Here is a 16,180-nt window from a genome sequence, read left to right as displayed (position 1 = left end):
GTTTGGGCTTCATGTTACCAAGAAAACAGCACTCTTAGATCCTAAGGTCTGAAGACCACAGGGAGAGACTCCTACCATTCCCAAGCATTGCTTTTCCTTGTAGGATACCATGGTCATTGTTGATGAAGAGTCCACAGCATATGTATAAGAGACATATAATGGGTAGAAAAAGATGAGAGTAGCATTGAGGAATGGCTAGCAAATATCATATTTCAGCCTCTAGGTGCTGGTCTTCTCCTCTCTTCAATTTGCAGGAAATTGAGAGCCACACATGAAATGTGAAGTACAGGACAGCTTCAGATGTCATATTAGGGGTATGTTCTCTGTTCCAGAAATGCAGAAAAGGATGCTTTGAGGGTTGGATGCTGAAGGTTGCTCTTTATTTATTGCCCACAAGCTTAGGAGTTTGAGGACAAATCCTCTCTGCAGCAGAAGCCCTGCACCGTCACCTAGCTCTGAGGTCCCCAGATGGAGCCCCACATGCCTGCCTGCCTGCCTTCTGATGGTGCTTTGTGAAAACAAAAACTTCCCCTCCGACCTGTCCTCAGTTACCCTTGCCTCATGTCACTTAAAGCCATAAACCTATCACCCAGAAGTTCCCTCTGTCCCTGCCAGAGCCAGGGTAACAATATCATTCATGTCAAAATGTGGCCAGAGTGGAGGACTGCAGACACAAAAAGAATTTCCAAAACAAGTTGTTCGTGACCATAAGCGCCTTAAAAGAAAATGCATAGCAGGATCAAGATCGCCCATGGGAAGGAAGATGAGCAGAAATGCTTCTCTCTTCTCCTTTATGTTCTTCCCCAGAGAGAGAACCCGGGGGGAAAATGAACAGAGGGCATCTCTTCCCTCACCTGTGACAGGTACCTCAGGTTCATCATATCTCAGCCCTATGCCTGCCATTGCAGGCACTAGTTGTCATAGACTGAGAACAAAACTATGTCCCTCTCAGGATTCATTTTTAAAAAAAGTTCTAGTGAGGTTTTATTGAGATAAGTAACAAATACACAATTTTACCAACCATGTTTTTTGAACTGTATAAATTTAGCAGGGACTCTGGCTGGTATACTTGCATATACAGCAGAACTACTCCATATAAGAAATGTAGAGAAGTCCTCATCTGAGTGCTCCATCAGAGGCTTCTGGGGGAAGGTATGGGTCAGCCCTGTGTTTGCACACTGCCCTAACTGCATGGATTGTCACTTCTCTGCCCTTAGAACCCTTATTACCTGAATATCCCACCCACTTCTATATGTAAAGGGACCCAACTTCGTTTCTGAAATTGGACCTGGGGCTGCCACCTGGCGAATGAAAGTCATGTGGCTCAGGGCTTGGCTGGGTCTGGTGATTAAGCTCATACACAAATAACACCTGGTTTCTGGAAAGGTTATCATCCCAGCATGAGGCAGGGATACAGCTGCACACAACTCTTACTGACTGTAAATCTTAGGGATTTACAGCAGGTGCCATGAGGGGAATGCTTGTGATTTTCAGCCCTTCTTCGTATGAAGCAGTTTCTTGCAGCCCTTGTCGATTCTCTTCCATAGGATCTGCCTTTAGTTAGGATAGATGGGAGATCAATTTATGAATAAGAGGTTTGCACCTCAAGCCTCATTTCCCCTTAGGCATGTCACCATGCAAAACACGTGGGCCCCATTCTGGGACATTATTTTGTTAGCTAAGGAAGATCCCTAAGATGGCGGAATGGATAACCTGAGAGGAAAGAGGTAAGTCTTCAAGATGATGTTACATCTTTTTTCTAAGGGGAGTGGGACCATGTGGAGAGTGAACAGGAGGCACTGGAAGCAAGATGGAATGGGGTTCTGATTTGATAGGTTTGGCTCAAAGGCAAAGGGCAGCAAGTTGGCAGCATAGATTTTTCATTTATTGACAAAACTTGTAGTTAAACTATGGAATTGGGGGGCAGAAGGAAGAGCTAAAAGGGAAAAGGCACTTGGAATCCTCTCAAATGCCAGGAATAAAGAAGGAAGGTTGGTAGTGGGCCTACATCTTTCCCTACTCATGAATTTTACACATTTTCTGTTTAAATACATACTTCTCTACCCAGAGCTACACCCCTGGGGGATATATCTACTCCCGTCCTGTAGATTTGGTCCAAGAATCACGAAAAAAATGCAGAAAGAAATCTCAGCACTAGACTTGCCTGGGCAATTTCAGAGTCTTTGATATTGTGTATCTTTGATTAAATTTGGAAACATTTTGACCATTATTTCTTCAAATACTTTTTCTGTCTCTGAGACTGTTCATTTCTTTCTGCCAGTCCCTTTTCCTGTTTTTCAAATTGGATAGTTTTTATTCATCTGTCTTCAAGCTCATAGAGTCTTTCCTTCAACTCCATTCTGATATCAAGCCTGCCCAGTGACTATCTTATTTCAGATATTGTATTTTTCAGTTTTAAAAGTTATATTTAGTTATTTTTAGACAGTTTCTATTTCTCTTATGAATTTCCTACATTTTAATTGATTATGACCTTATTTTGCTTTTTATAATTTAGCATAGTTAGAATGGCTGCTTTAAAATTTTTGTTTGCTAATTGTAACATCTGCATCTGCTTGAAGTTGATCTTTAGGATTATTATTATTATTATTAATTTTTTTATTGAGACTGGGTCACATTTTCCTGTATGTATGTCAGTGATTTTAGATTGATCCTGTACATTGTTGAAGTTATGTTGTAACGACTCTGGATTTTTTTTTTTTTTTTACATTCCTCCAAAGACTTTATTAATATTACTATTTTTTTTTTAAGGCAGAAAGGTGGTAATTTGATTTGATTCAAGATGCAAACTTGTGTCATAGGTGGCAGCTCCAATCTCAGTTCAGGTTTGTTTGTTTATTTATTTATTTATTTATTTTTAATTTCTCTCTCTTTTTCTCTTCTTTTAAGAGAGCACATGAGCAGGGAGAGGAAGAGGGAGAGAGAATCTTAAGTAGGTATTGAGTCCAACCCGGCGCCTGATCTCACAACTCTGAGATCATGACCTGAGCTGAATTCAAGAGTCAGATGCTTAACTGACTGAGCCACCCAGATGCCCCATCATTTCAGTTCTTTATCTTTAGCATGATTGCTTGAAGTCACCTCACACATATAAGGTCAGTGGGAGACCTGGGCCCAGTTTATGTACAGAAGCTAGAGCTTCTTGTCTTGGATTTTTTCCTTTCCAGGATTTCTTCCTTATTTTCCAGCACCTGTGGTTGCCTCAAACTTGGTCCTATGGTTCTTCAGTCAAACATGAGAGGTATTCTGTTCACATTATGGCTGCTTGGATTGGCACTGACTGGAGCCTGCTGCCAGACTAGAAGCTTTTGGAAAAACAATGATTCCACCACAAAATGGAAATTTATACAGAGGCTCATGCAGTACCATTCCCTTCTTCTACTTGTTGGCTTTCCTCCAGAATATGCCTATCTTGGTTGCTCTTTAGTGCTCACAGGTAGTTGTTCTTCATATTTTTGTGCAGAGCCAAAGTGAAGTGGTGACAGATGTTAGTATCAGCTCTAGTGGGCATAGAGTTGATGAGAGAGTAGAGCAGGAGTTAGATACTGTAGTATTTAATTCCTGGAGGCAAGTCCTTAGAATCTTGTCTGTCACAGCACAGACAAGGAGGGCTCAGTGTCCTGATCAGGATCAGGGGCATGAATTAAGCCCTGTGAATCAGCCTTGGGATCTTTCTCAGTGTGCTGGGCTGGGATCCCAGCCTGCCTGTGATGACATAATGGTTTTCTTAGAGGGTGCCTTATAACCTTGGGAAATGTTGGAATTATGTGTGGAAGACATGAAATCAAATCAACTGACAAAAAAAAAAAAAAAAAAAAAACCAAATTCTGCAGTGGAGATTGAGAGAGGAGAAATAATGAGGAGGAGAATCACAGAAATTAAGATGAGTCAGAGGATCGTTGTTTTAGGACAGTTCAGAAAGATAATGGCCTGAAGAGCAGTAGACTGGATTTGGAAGCCCAATGGGACTTAGGGGTCCTGGGCTAGAGTGAAGGGTTAGCAGAACCACATTTGATGGGGGGAGTGGGAGGTGAGGAAGGCAAGTCTGTGTGTAGACAACCCTGTGTGGAAGAGAGAGGAGAGAGGATTGGGCTCCAGTGAGGGTTGTGTCACTTTGTCACTTTATTTTTTTCCTTTAAAATTGGGAAAAACTGAAGAATGTTTAACTACTGAGAAAAAGGAACCAGGGCAGCCCAGGTGGCCCAGCGGTTTAGTGCCACCTTCAGCCCAGGGGGCCTGATCCTGGAGACCTGGGATCGAGTCCCACGTTGGGCTCCCTGCATGGAGCCTGTCTCTCCCTCTGCCTGTGTCTCTGCCTCTCTCTCTCTCTCTCTCTGTCTGTCTCATGACTAAATAAAATCTTTAAAAAAAAAAAAAAAAAAAAAGGAACCAGTAGGAGGAAAAGGCTAACACATAGACTAGTATACAGACAGGTCCCCGAGAAAGAGGGAGAGAATTTAGGATAAGGGTGAAGACAATGGCATTGGGCAAGAGGAGCAACTCTTTTCATTTTATTTTTTATTTTTTTAGATTTTATTTATTTATTCATGGAGAGACACAGAGAGAGAGAGGCAGAGACATAGCAGAGGGAGAAGCAAGCTCCCTGTGGGGAGCCCAATGCAGGACTCGATCACAGGACCCTGGGATCATGCCTTGAGCCAAAGGCAGACACTCAACCACTGAGCCACCCAAACATCCCACAACTCTTTTTATTTTATTTTATTTTTCACAACTCTTTTTAAAATGGATTTCATTTAATTGATTGATTAATTGGACACACTAACAAGTACTGAACTTTTTGGGGATAAACATTAATAGTTTAAAAAAAAGTATTACCTGGCCTCTTTATCACAGTGAAAATCTGCATTTCCCACTTCCAGTCTCAGGACCCTAGTTGGCCGTTACGTTATTTCTTCATTTGTCAGACTCTGGTCAAACATCTTCCTTCAGCTTCGCCTAACTCTTGGAAGTTAAGTTGTTATGACTTTCCCAGCAGGGCCACTTTAACCTTTGCTTAACTTGAAGTTTAACTCTTGGCCTTCCAGACTAATATAACTTTTATGGCTATGCATCTATAAGAGACTTAACATCTTTGACCAATTTTTTTTCTTGGTTCATAGTCGCAAGGGGTATAGGGACTAGGTAGGGAATGTAACACAGGGAGACAAGGGAGTGTTCTTAAAAAAAAAAAAAAGCTACTAAATTTGAGCAATTTCTGGGAAGAATAAAATACTTTTCTCTTACATGACCTTAAAGGCTGTAAGATTATGTGAGATTGGGGACATGCAGTTATGTTGTGGTTAATGGTCGATTTCAGTGAATGTTCTCAGCATAAAAACATAATGAGGAAACATATATTCTGATCAAATTCACTCTTAAGCCACAGTAAATACTTTGGGTGGGGTATAAATGAATTACACTTTTATTTTTTAAAGAGATTTTATTTATTTACTTGACAGAGAGGGAGAAGACAAGCGGGGGGGGGGGGGTGGCAGGCAGAAGAAGAGGGAGAAGCAAGCTCCCCACTCAGCAGGGACCCTTGATTCCAGGGCCCTGGGATCATAACCTGAGCCAAAGGCAGACACTTAACTGACTGAGCCATCCAGGTGCCCCATGAATTACACTTTAAATTTAAAACTTTACCACTCTAGAAATAGATCACCCCCCTACCCCGACCCCAACTCCCACAAAGATCGTTTGCTTAATTTGTTGATCAGTAAATACAACCATAAGTGTACTTTCACAAAGAAACTTGAATTTTGTACCAGAAAGGGAGATTTAGTTAACAGTTTCACTTTTTAAACACAGTGAGCAAGGGTTTTGCTTTATCAGTTCTTGTCTTTGAATAACCAACTTCAGGATAGCCCACGGGGCTGGTGAGTTTGGTTGGCATTTACCTACTCTTTTCCTATGGAGATGGCAGGAAATGCATTAAGCAGGTTTTTGTTGTCATTGAGCTTGGTGGGCCTTGTAGAAAGGTTCTTACATCCTCTCTGAGGGGGAATTAGATTCCCTTACTAGCAATAATGGCAGAAAAGGAGGTCTCTGTGCGAAGGGTCCCAAAGCATGGCAGGCCTGTGACTGGAAGGCACTACTGGCCGTTTTGGGGTTGGGAGTACTCTGTAGGGCAGCTTGGACGTTCAACTCTGTTCTTCTTTGCTTGCCTTAGATATCTGTTGATAATCCTCGGAAATGAAGAGGGCTGAACCCTTGAGTTGCCATCAGCGAACACGGGTTTATATGGGGATGTGTGGTCCCAGGCTGTCTCCACCCCTTTTTGGAGTGAGGAGAGCTCACCTCTCCTTGGGAGCACACTTTCTGAGGAAGGCCACCTTGCAGCTCTGCAGCCTAGGGCTGTCAGTTCCTAGTTCTCTGCTGCAACTGGTTAAGTATTAAACAGATACCAGCATGAGGCACTTGTACACTCAAAAAGAGTAGAAATATGGAACTGACCCTTGGATTCTTGTTTAGCCTGTTCCCTCCATAAGCCCCAGTTTATACAGAGTCAGCTTCCAGATGTGTCAGGTCACTCAGCTTCCTCTTGCTATTTGCCAACACGGGGCCCATGGGAAGGGAGCCCAGGCCGAAGACCCTATAACTGCTGCTGAGATATATTTTTAAATCTACTCAGAGGGAGTTACTGGGAGTTCAACTGAAGCATCTCCCATTTCCCCCTTAGAGCCCTAGAGAGACCAATTCTCCTGCTTCCTAACTCCCCCCTCCCATCCCACCAAATACTTTGGGCCCTGGTTTGGGTTTATTCACAACCACGTGTATAATTCATGCAAGACAGGTTACAGTGGAGCGTGTTACCTTTGTTAGTCAAGCATGGCTCAGTAATGCTGCTCCAGATTTTGGCAGGGAAGTAGGTTTTATTGGTGTTTGGGCCTGATGTTTTCCTGTCCGGAAACCTCCCCCTTCTCTTGGCGAGGTTGTTTTGGCAAGCACCATCAGGGAAAATCTCCCTTCCACTTGTCCAGTTGGATGAATGGGTTCCAAGCAAAAACAGGCTGTTGTGTAAATCAGAAGCCCTTGAGGGGAAATGTTTGCTTAAAAGAGTTTGCATTTGAACAGTGGGGAGTCAAGACTGCCTTGGGAGACAGTGCAAGCCCAAGCTGAGCCCTGGCTCTACCAGCATCGATGCTGGTGATAGTGCAGTTAGTAGCTTGGAATTTCTGTAACTGTAGGATGTTCTGGGAAGGGAGTACTTCTTGTCTAGTTGAAGACCATCATGCTTTTTCTGATCTATTGTTTTCATATTCCCTGAAATAATGGGAGCACTGATACCAGAGAGCTGAGACGTGAAAGACTCTGTGTCTTCATCTATTGTGCTGCCCTCTAGGTTTTCTCTAGGATCAAGTAGAGGAAGGCAATCATTATCCACAGGAGAAGCTATTGGGAGTGCAGAAGAGGAGGTGGTAGTACCTTAAAAATAAAAGTTAGCCCCCCAGTCAAGTGACTGGGTGGGGGGGAGAAGGTGGAGAGAGCAGGCACAGACAAGAGGCCTTCTGAGTGGTTCAGTATGTTTGGAGTGGAGTGTAGGCTGGGACGGAGGTGGGAGATGAGGCTGGGGAGGAAGGCAGAGGCAGGTCCAGGAAAGCTTATATACCATGATAGAAAGTCTGGCTTTATCTGGGAGATGTTTTTCAGCTGGAGAGTAAGATGATTTCATTTTGTGATCTCTCTTCAGAGAGTTTATTCTGGCTACGTTATATGGGGATTAATGTAGAAGTGGTGGGAAATGCAGCAGGAAGTCCAGGTAGTAAATTGTCACATGATTCAAGTGAGAAATGGTCAGAGTCTGGACTGAGGGGGAAAGACAAACCAATGAGATGGAGTGGGGGCTGCACTTAGTGAGTGATTATCTGGAGCAGCAACAGGACAGGTCCAGGGTGGCATCTAGGTGTCTGACTTGGGTGAGAGGGGAATGGTGGTACCCTTTGTGAAAGTGGGAAACAGAGGAGGAAGAGCAGTTAGGGGGATAGAGTAGAAGGTGAATTCTCAGCAAACGTCTGTAGAATTGGATTAAATGGAAACCCTTAAGAGCCTTCTCCTGGGTCAATGGTGTGTATTTATTTTCCTTTTAGGAGAGATTTTGGACCTCACAAAGTGTTACCTGTGAAGATCTACCAGCCTGACAAGTTCATCCCAAGTGAAGAGAACATGGATCTGCTCACAACATATAAACAGGATTATAACCCCTACCCTGTCTGTAGAATGGGCTCCATCAAGCCTCGGGACAGTAAATATCCATGTGGTGACAAGATGGAGTGTCTGCCTACTTACAAAGGTGGGGGAGAGTGCTTGAGGGGCAGCTTGGGGAAGGATAGGCTGAGCCTGTGTGCAGGTCAGGAAATGGGTTTTACAGGCACACCCTCTGAGCACAGGGGTTGGGCAAACTGCATCCTGTGGGCCAAATCTGGTCTACAAGCCTGTTTTTTTAGAGCTGGAGAGCTAAGAATGGTTTTTAAATTTTCAAATGATTAAAAAAAAATCAGACTATTATTTTAGGAAATGTGAAAATTACATGAAATCCAAACTTCGGCATTCATAAGTACATTCTGTTGGAGCACAGCCACACTCATTTGTTTACACATTATCCATGGCTGCTTCTGTGCTATAGCAGTGAATCTGAGTGGTTGTGCTGGAGTCTGTATGGCCTTAGACATTTAATATCTGGGTCTTTTATAGAAAAGATGTGCCAACCCCTGCCTTAACTTGCTGTTGGAATTCTACATTGGGGAAGTGTTTCAAGTTTAAGTTAGGTTCCAATTCTGATTGAGTGACTGATTCATTCATCCATTTCAGAAATTATGGAAACATAATGTACATATAGGAAAACATACAGATCTTAATTTTACAGACCAGTGAATTTTGAGTGAACACATTTCTTTAAACAGTGCCTAGATCAAGAAATACAACATTGATCCCATGTAGGATAGAAGGATTATGCTAATAGGCACCATGAATTAGTTTTACCTGTTTTGTATTTCATATTAATGTGGTCAATTCATTCTTTTAAAAAAAGATTTATTTATTTGGGGTGGGGAGGAAGAAAGAGAGAGAGAGAGAGAGAGAGAGAGAGAGATATGAGAGGAGAGAGAAGATCTCAAGAGACTCCATGCTGTGTGAGGAGCCTGATGCAGGGCTCCATGAGATCATGACCTGAGTGGAAATCAAGAGTTGGATGCTTAACCTGAGCCACCAGGTGTTCCTAATTCGTTCTTTATTGAGCATCTGTTACATCACAGGCCTGGTATTAGGAGCTGTGAAGGAAGCATAATGGCCTGTGCCCTGACTTAATAGTCCTATAGGAGAGATGAGATATGGAGTGGTAGGTACAGTGAAAGCAGTGTGGCAGTCACTCTGTGGAGCACAAGCCGCAGGCTGAGACCATGGGAATGGAGGCCAGTTTGTAATCCCCAACTCTTCTGCAATAGGATGCACGAGGGCACATGGTAGCCCTAGGAGTGTATGCTCAACTGCTCATGTAACATGTTTGTGGATTTCCAAATGACTGTGCTAGTAGTTGCTTTTATTTTGTCAAGCCACACGTTTAGGCAGGTGGAGGTGGGGAGGCATGGGAGGATGTGGGCATCCTCCTGAAGCCCTCCTAGGGGCTCTGAATCCATCATTCCGAAGACACCACACATGGCCGAGCTTCTCTGCTTCTTCCAAGAACTTGGACTCTTGTCATTTTTCCACTGCATCTTTCATATTGTTCTCTTCCATTCTTCCACTGTTACCTTCTGTCAAGCTGTGTTTTGGACATTGTCATACCCTGAAATGGCTCCTCCTTTATGTACCCCAACATCCAGTGCTCCCAGTTTTCTCTCTTAACTATTCCCATCAAGACAGTTTTTGGCCTCATTGGGATCCCCTGTCCACTGGTGCCTCAGCCTCCATCTCCCCGTCAACCCCTCCTGTGTCTGTGCCTCATGTAGCCTATTCTCTGATATATCAGTGCAGCCCGGATTTTACTCCGTCTCTCCTCTGTCCTTTTGTTGCTTCCTGCCAGCGAAGCCCCAAACCTGCCTTCTCCATGTCCACACCTGGCATATACCTGAGCAAGTCTCCAATCCTGTCTGCTTTTATCCATTTTCCACAGAAAGGAACCGAGGAGGTCTTTAAAAAATGGCAGTATGATCTGACCTCTTCTCTGCTTAAAATGCAAATAATTACTATGGTTCTTAGGATAAAATCCCCAATCTTTTCCACCTTCTCTGGTACCTCGCAGATTCTGGTATATCCTCCAGGTGCCCCTCTGCTCTGGCCACAGGACCTTCTCTCACTTTCTTTTCTGCATTTCTTTTCTGTCTCCAGGCACATTGCACATGCTACTCCTCTTTATAGAGACCTCTGCCCTTCCCTTGTCTAGCACTCATCCTTCAATGGACAGCAGAAATATCACACCATTTGAAGCCTTTCTAGATCTTATCCTTTATCAGACTATGTCATCCTTTTAGATGCTCTAAGAGTGCCTTGTACTCCTCTGTTTTGTAATCCATTTTGTAACTTTTTGTTGCTGTTTTGCTTAATGTTTGTCTCCTTGGCCAGGCTGTAATCTCTAGGGTGGCAGGGATCTGTCTTTTTCTTTGCTAGCTACCAGCAATAAGGCAGCTTTACAAAGGAGTCATTGCAACCAGGAGCATGGTGGGGTGGCATTCTGGCCTCTACAGGACTTCTGCAACTCCCTTTCCATCCAGTGTTTAATGGGAGGCAAGAAAGGGAGTACTGTGGAACCTAAGAAATGGAGGAAGGAGGCACAAACTAGAATGAACCCTTACCTCTGACGGGAAAGGGAGCAGGGACTCTGGTAGGGTTTGTTCAGCTACAAACTCCCCTTTCCTTTACATACTCCTTTGGGTCCCCTTGATTTTATGAATCATGGTGGAGTTTGAGCCTCTTCAGTACAAGTGCTTGCTCAGCTCATTTCCCCCTCTCACCTTGTTCTAGGTGAAGAGAGAGGTCTGGGAGTGAGAAATGCTCTTTGTTTACTTTAGGGTTTGGCAAAGATGGAGTAGCCCAGTGCCATTATTGAAAGAAAACTCCTCTCTATTCCTCCTGACAAAATGCTTACCACTCAAACACACAGAATATAACCCAAAACAATAATTGGATATATTTTATGTTTTAATCTGTCTCCTATTCCTCCCCTTCTCTAAATAGTTACATCTCACATTGCTCCCTGCAAACCAGAGAGTAGTATTCTGCTAAAGCGGAATCATAGTTAACTTTTCCCTACTGATAAAGTTAAAATTGAGAAAATTCAATTTTCTTTTCCATTAAGAAAATTGACAGCTATTAACTGCTTACCTACTTATACAGAATTAATGAACAAATACTAGTTAGTATCAGCAGGACTGCTCAGAACCAGGCATACTCAGATGAGGGAGGAGGTTTGTTCTGGCTACATATGCACTTGGGGTTGGAATTCATAGTTCTCCTCTGAAATTCAGATTTTAAAGCAAGTCAGTATTTACCCAAAGGAAATGCTTCTGTAGTTAGATTTGACCAATAGGCACCAGTTTGCTGTCTTGATAGTCTTTTAGAATAATACTTATCATATTCAATTAATGTACATAGTTTATTTGTTGCATCTCTTCCCTATGATATGATGGCTTCCAAAAGTGGGCTGTGACTGCTCAACATTCCTATCATTTTGCACAGGTGAGAGCACAACAAAGGCATGTTTAGTGAGGAAATAAATGAATGAATAGTCTGGATGGTTGTTTACAAGGCTCCAGGTGACACAGTTTGGCATTAGATTTATACAAATACCCATCCAGTCTATTACTCTGGGTCTTGGCTAGTAGCAGGAGTGAAGCTCAGGGAAGACTCGGGACATTTACTCTGCTCTTGGGTTAGTCCTATAAAACCTCATGCATGTGTGAGGGGGCCTCACCCTTGCCTTATCACTTGGTGTATCACCTCTAAGGAAGTCTTTTTCCATAGCAACCTTCATGGTTTTATGGACATACATTGATTCTCCTTCCAAAGGAGAAGAAACACCAAAGCCCAAGGTCGTTAAATATGTGTATTTCAATGGGTGCCACCTATGTCTCTATGTTCCACTTACTGTAGTTCTACAGGAAAAATATGCAAACTTTTTTCTTCTCTTATGGCCAGCACCTTTACTGGAGTCCAGAAAACCACCATTAAATATGCTCCAGCAGCACAGCAGCATTTGGTTGTAATTTTGACATTTTCAAAACACAGTGCAATTGGAAAGATTGAAAGTGTAATTACTTGATGCTCAGCTTTAGGTTTAGCTAAGCTTTTTTTAAAGACACATTATTGAATGGAATCCCTTCTAAAGAGATTCTTGCCAATTACCCACATGACACCCTGGCCCTGAAGGGCTTTACTGATGGCTTTTCAGGCGTGTACATAGTTTGTCATGTGGAATTCTGAGGTTTTCAGGGTCCTATGGAGGTTTTTTTTGTAATACATGTTGGGTGGAGGAAGTTAGGAGGTTGGATAATTATGTGGTTTTGACTGTATTGTTGGGTATCAGAAATCACATGAGACAACTTCCAGCCTAGGAACCTGTTTTCTTAACACTTCATCCATCACAGAAGAGGGCCAGAAAAGCCCTGTCCTACCCACCCCCACACACCTTGAGGCAGTGTGTAGGCATCTACAGGTAGATGCCCCCATTTTAGTGAGGTCTGAAGTCTGAAAGGGAAACATGTGGTTTATATTCAGCAAGATGGTTCCCTCTAAGGCCCCCTAATGCTTTCAAGATGCTGATAGAGCCATTAATGGCTCTCAGAGAAAGATTAGATTTTCAATTAAAATGAGGCCAATTTAAAATAAATAGTTGGTAGTATTATTGGCCTAAAATAAACTTAAGAGTGTGCCTGGGGGTGGGGATGTCAGGACCTCTGGAGTGGTGGTGGAGTGAGGAGCTTAGTAAATCCTCTTCCTAAAAAGCAACAATAAAACTGGACAAAACAATAAAACCCAACCATTTTAGGGCTCTGGAAATCAACTAAAGGCACACAACATATTGAGAAGCATTTATTCCAGAAAAACTGCTAAACCATCATTATAAAAAGTGGGAGTTTGTGGTGTTTTATCCTAGGGCTGCTTCCATCATGCCACCTCCCAAGTTTGATCTGTGTGGTGGTTCTACCTGGGAAGGCTGGGCTGTAAAAACTAATAGGTCTGCTGCGAGTTGGGAGTAGTGTGCATACCCAGAGGTTTCAGTAAAACAATTGTGATCTCAGTAGCAAAAAAACAAAAAACAAACAAACAAAAAAACCAGTGAAGACAACTTCTGCAGCTAGTCTGGGGTTGTGGAATTAGTTGGGGAAAACAGCAGACCAGCTAGAAATCTAACAAGGAAATCCAGAGAATGGGAAAGGCCTTGATAAGCTCATACATATTCCTTGTGGTCTAGAAGACTGCATATGGGCCAGGCAGTATATAGGCTCAAGAGAGCTAAGAGACAGGGCCTAGTTATCTACTCATCTTCCCTGGCTGAAGTCCATGCCTGGTGCAGGTACAGAGGAGACACGAGAAATCCCAGAAGAAACTAAAAGCCAAGGCAGAGCTGTAAACTGTTTGATCTTTCACTGTGTTCCCTAACCCACACACAGATTCGTTAGCAAAGGGTGAAAGCCTTTCTGGATTAAGGCGTTTAAACATAACTTGATAATCATTGGCTAATTACTAAACAGTGCTAACACAGGGTGACTTTCAGGAATTTTGGCTTAAAAACAATTAAAAAGAGAACCTAAGCAAAACATCAGTGGCCATACACGGTTGGGGAGACAAGACTCCATTGAATTAGTGCAAGCAAGTCACGAAACCGCAAAAACTGCTCCCAGTGGGGTTGGAATCCAGAGTTGCTATAGCATATTATCTGAGATGCTGAATTTTTTTTTAAAGATTTTATTTATTTATTCATGAGAGAGAGACACAGAGAGGCAGAGAGGTTGACATGGGGAGAAGCAGGCTCCTCACAGGGGGCCTGATGTGGGACTCGATCCCCGGACCAGGATCACGCCCTGAGCCAAAGGCAGAAGCTCAACCACAGAGTCACCCAGGTGTCCCTGTTGAGGTTTTTTAAAAAATTTTTTATTTTTAAAATATTTTATTTATTTATTCATGAGAGAGAGAGACGCAGGCAGAGGGAGAAGCAGGCTCCATGCAGGGAGCCCGATGTGGGACTTGATCCCGGGACTCCAGGATCCTGGGCCTAAGGCAGGCAAGGCACCAAACCCCTGAGCCACCCAGGGATACCCCCTGTTGAGGTTTTAACAAAAAATTATAAGGCATAAAAAGAAACAGGGAAATATAATCTATGAATAGGGTAAAAAAAGCAGCAATAAAAACTACCTCTGAAAAGGCCCAGATATTAGACCTAGCAGACAATATTTTAAAGTACTTATTATAAATAAAGAACAATAGGAAACCACGTTTATTTTTAATTCTCATTTTTTTAGAGGGAGAGAGAGCATGTACACCTGTGTGAGACTGAGTGGGGATGGATGTTAAGGGATGGAGGCAGAGGGAGAGGCAGAGAGAATCTTAAGGAGGTTTCATGCACAGCACAGAGCCCAGCGCAGGGCTTTATCTCATGACCCTGTGAGATCATGACCTGAGCAGAAATCAACACTCGGACGCTTAACTGATTGAGCCACCCAGGTGCCCCAGGAAACCATGTTTAAAGAAATAAAAATATTATAACAATTTTCCTATCAGAGAATACCAATAAAAGGAAGCCATAAAAATCAAGTGAAAACACTGGAGTTGAAAGGACAAAATAAAAGAATTATAGGGACTTAACACCAGATTTGAACTGGCAGAAGAAAGAATCAGTAAAATTGGGCATAAATCAACGAATATTATCCAATCTGAAGAACTGGAAAAAATTTAAGAAAAATAAAAACTCAGACTTGTGGGATATCATCAGCTATACCAACATACTCATGATGAGAACCCCAGAAGAAGAAAAGGGCAGAAGAAATATTAATCTACATATCCAAGAAGCCTAGTCCAAATAGAATAAATAGAGACCTATATTTAGTCATATAATAGTCAAACTGTTGGAAACCATTCCCAGATAAAGACTAGGAGAATTTGTAGCTAGCTGACTTGTCTTACAAGAAATAAAAAGGAAGTCTTTTGGCCTGGATTAAGTCTGAATGGTAACACAAATCCACATAAAGAAATAAAGAGCACTAGTAAAGGTAATTATGTAGGTAAACATATACTCTTTTTCTATTTTAAAAAATAATGAAAGAACAATCATAAAACCATAGTAAAGGTAATTACGTAGGTAAGCATCTACTTTTTCTATTTTAAAAAACAATGAAAGAACAGATAATTATAAAACCATAAGGATTATACCAGGAATGCAAGGTAGTTTTCACATCAGAAAACCAATTAATATAACACATTAATAAAGGATAAAACAACATGATTAATAGACACATAGAAAATATTTGACAGTATCTGATAACCATACAATCTCTCAACAAGCTAGCATTAGAAGGAAACTTCCTCAGCCTGCTAAAGGGCATCCACAGGAAACCCGATAGTCTATATCATACTTAATGCAGAAAGACTGAATGCTTCCCCCCACCCCAAGACTGGGATCAGTCTAGATGTCTGCTTTCACCCCTTCCATTCAACATTGTACTAGAGATCATAGACAGTTACATAGTGCAAGAAAAATAAATCAATGCATCTAAATTAGGAAGAAACAAAACTGTCTTTATTCTCAGGCAATATAATCCTGTATGCAGATAATCCTAAGGATTAATGTATGTAATGTATTTCTGTATATTAATATTTGCCACCTGAATATGAAACTAAGAAGAAAAAAGTTCTCTTCACAATAGCTTCAAAATTAATAAAATATTTGGGATATTTTTTTGAAAAAGAAGTGTAAGACTCATACAGTGAACTTCAAAAACATTGCTGAGAGAAATACGTAACTAGATGGTGAGACAATCCATGTATATGGGTTAGAAGATACAATACTATTAAAATAGAGTTGCTCCCAAGTTGATCTAAAAATTCAATGCTATTCCTATCAAAGTCCCAACACTGTTCCCACCGCTCAGAAATTGGCAAGCTGATCCTAAAATTTATATATTAAATTGAAATAAACCAATTGCTAGAATTTTGTCTTTTTGCACAAATGATA

At 42.0% G+C, this 16,180-nt stretch overlaps 1 protein-coding gene across 3 annotated transcripts in view; it reads left to right on the top strand.

Moving 5' to 3' along the window:
- SAXO1 (stabilizer of axonemal microtubules 1) overlaps window positions 1-16,180 on the top strand; it is a 101,888-nt gene that overhangs the window by 75,675 nt on the left and 10,033 nt on the right. For all 3 annotated transcript variants that reach the window (XM_077912095.1, XM_077912096.1, XM_077912094.1), the window contains one exon: window positions 8,106-8,308. In XM_077912095.1, coding sequence (XP_077768221.1) covers window positions 8,106-8,308 — 203 coding nt within the window. The remainder of the gene's footprint in view (window positions 1-8,105; window positions 8,309-16,180) is intronic.

This window comes from Canis aureus, chromosome 10, assembly GCF_053574225.1.
Source record: "Canis aureus isolate CA01 chromosome 10, VMU_Caureus_v.1.0, whole genome shotgun sequence".
Classification (NCBI taxonomy): domain Eukaryota; kingdom Metazoa; phylum Chordata; class Mammalia; order Carnivora; family Canidae; genus Canis; species Canis aureus.
The sequence above is the reverse complement of the archived record's forward strand: the minus strand, read 5'-3'. Positions and strand labels throughout refer to the sequence as shown.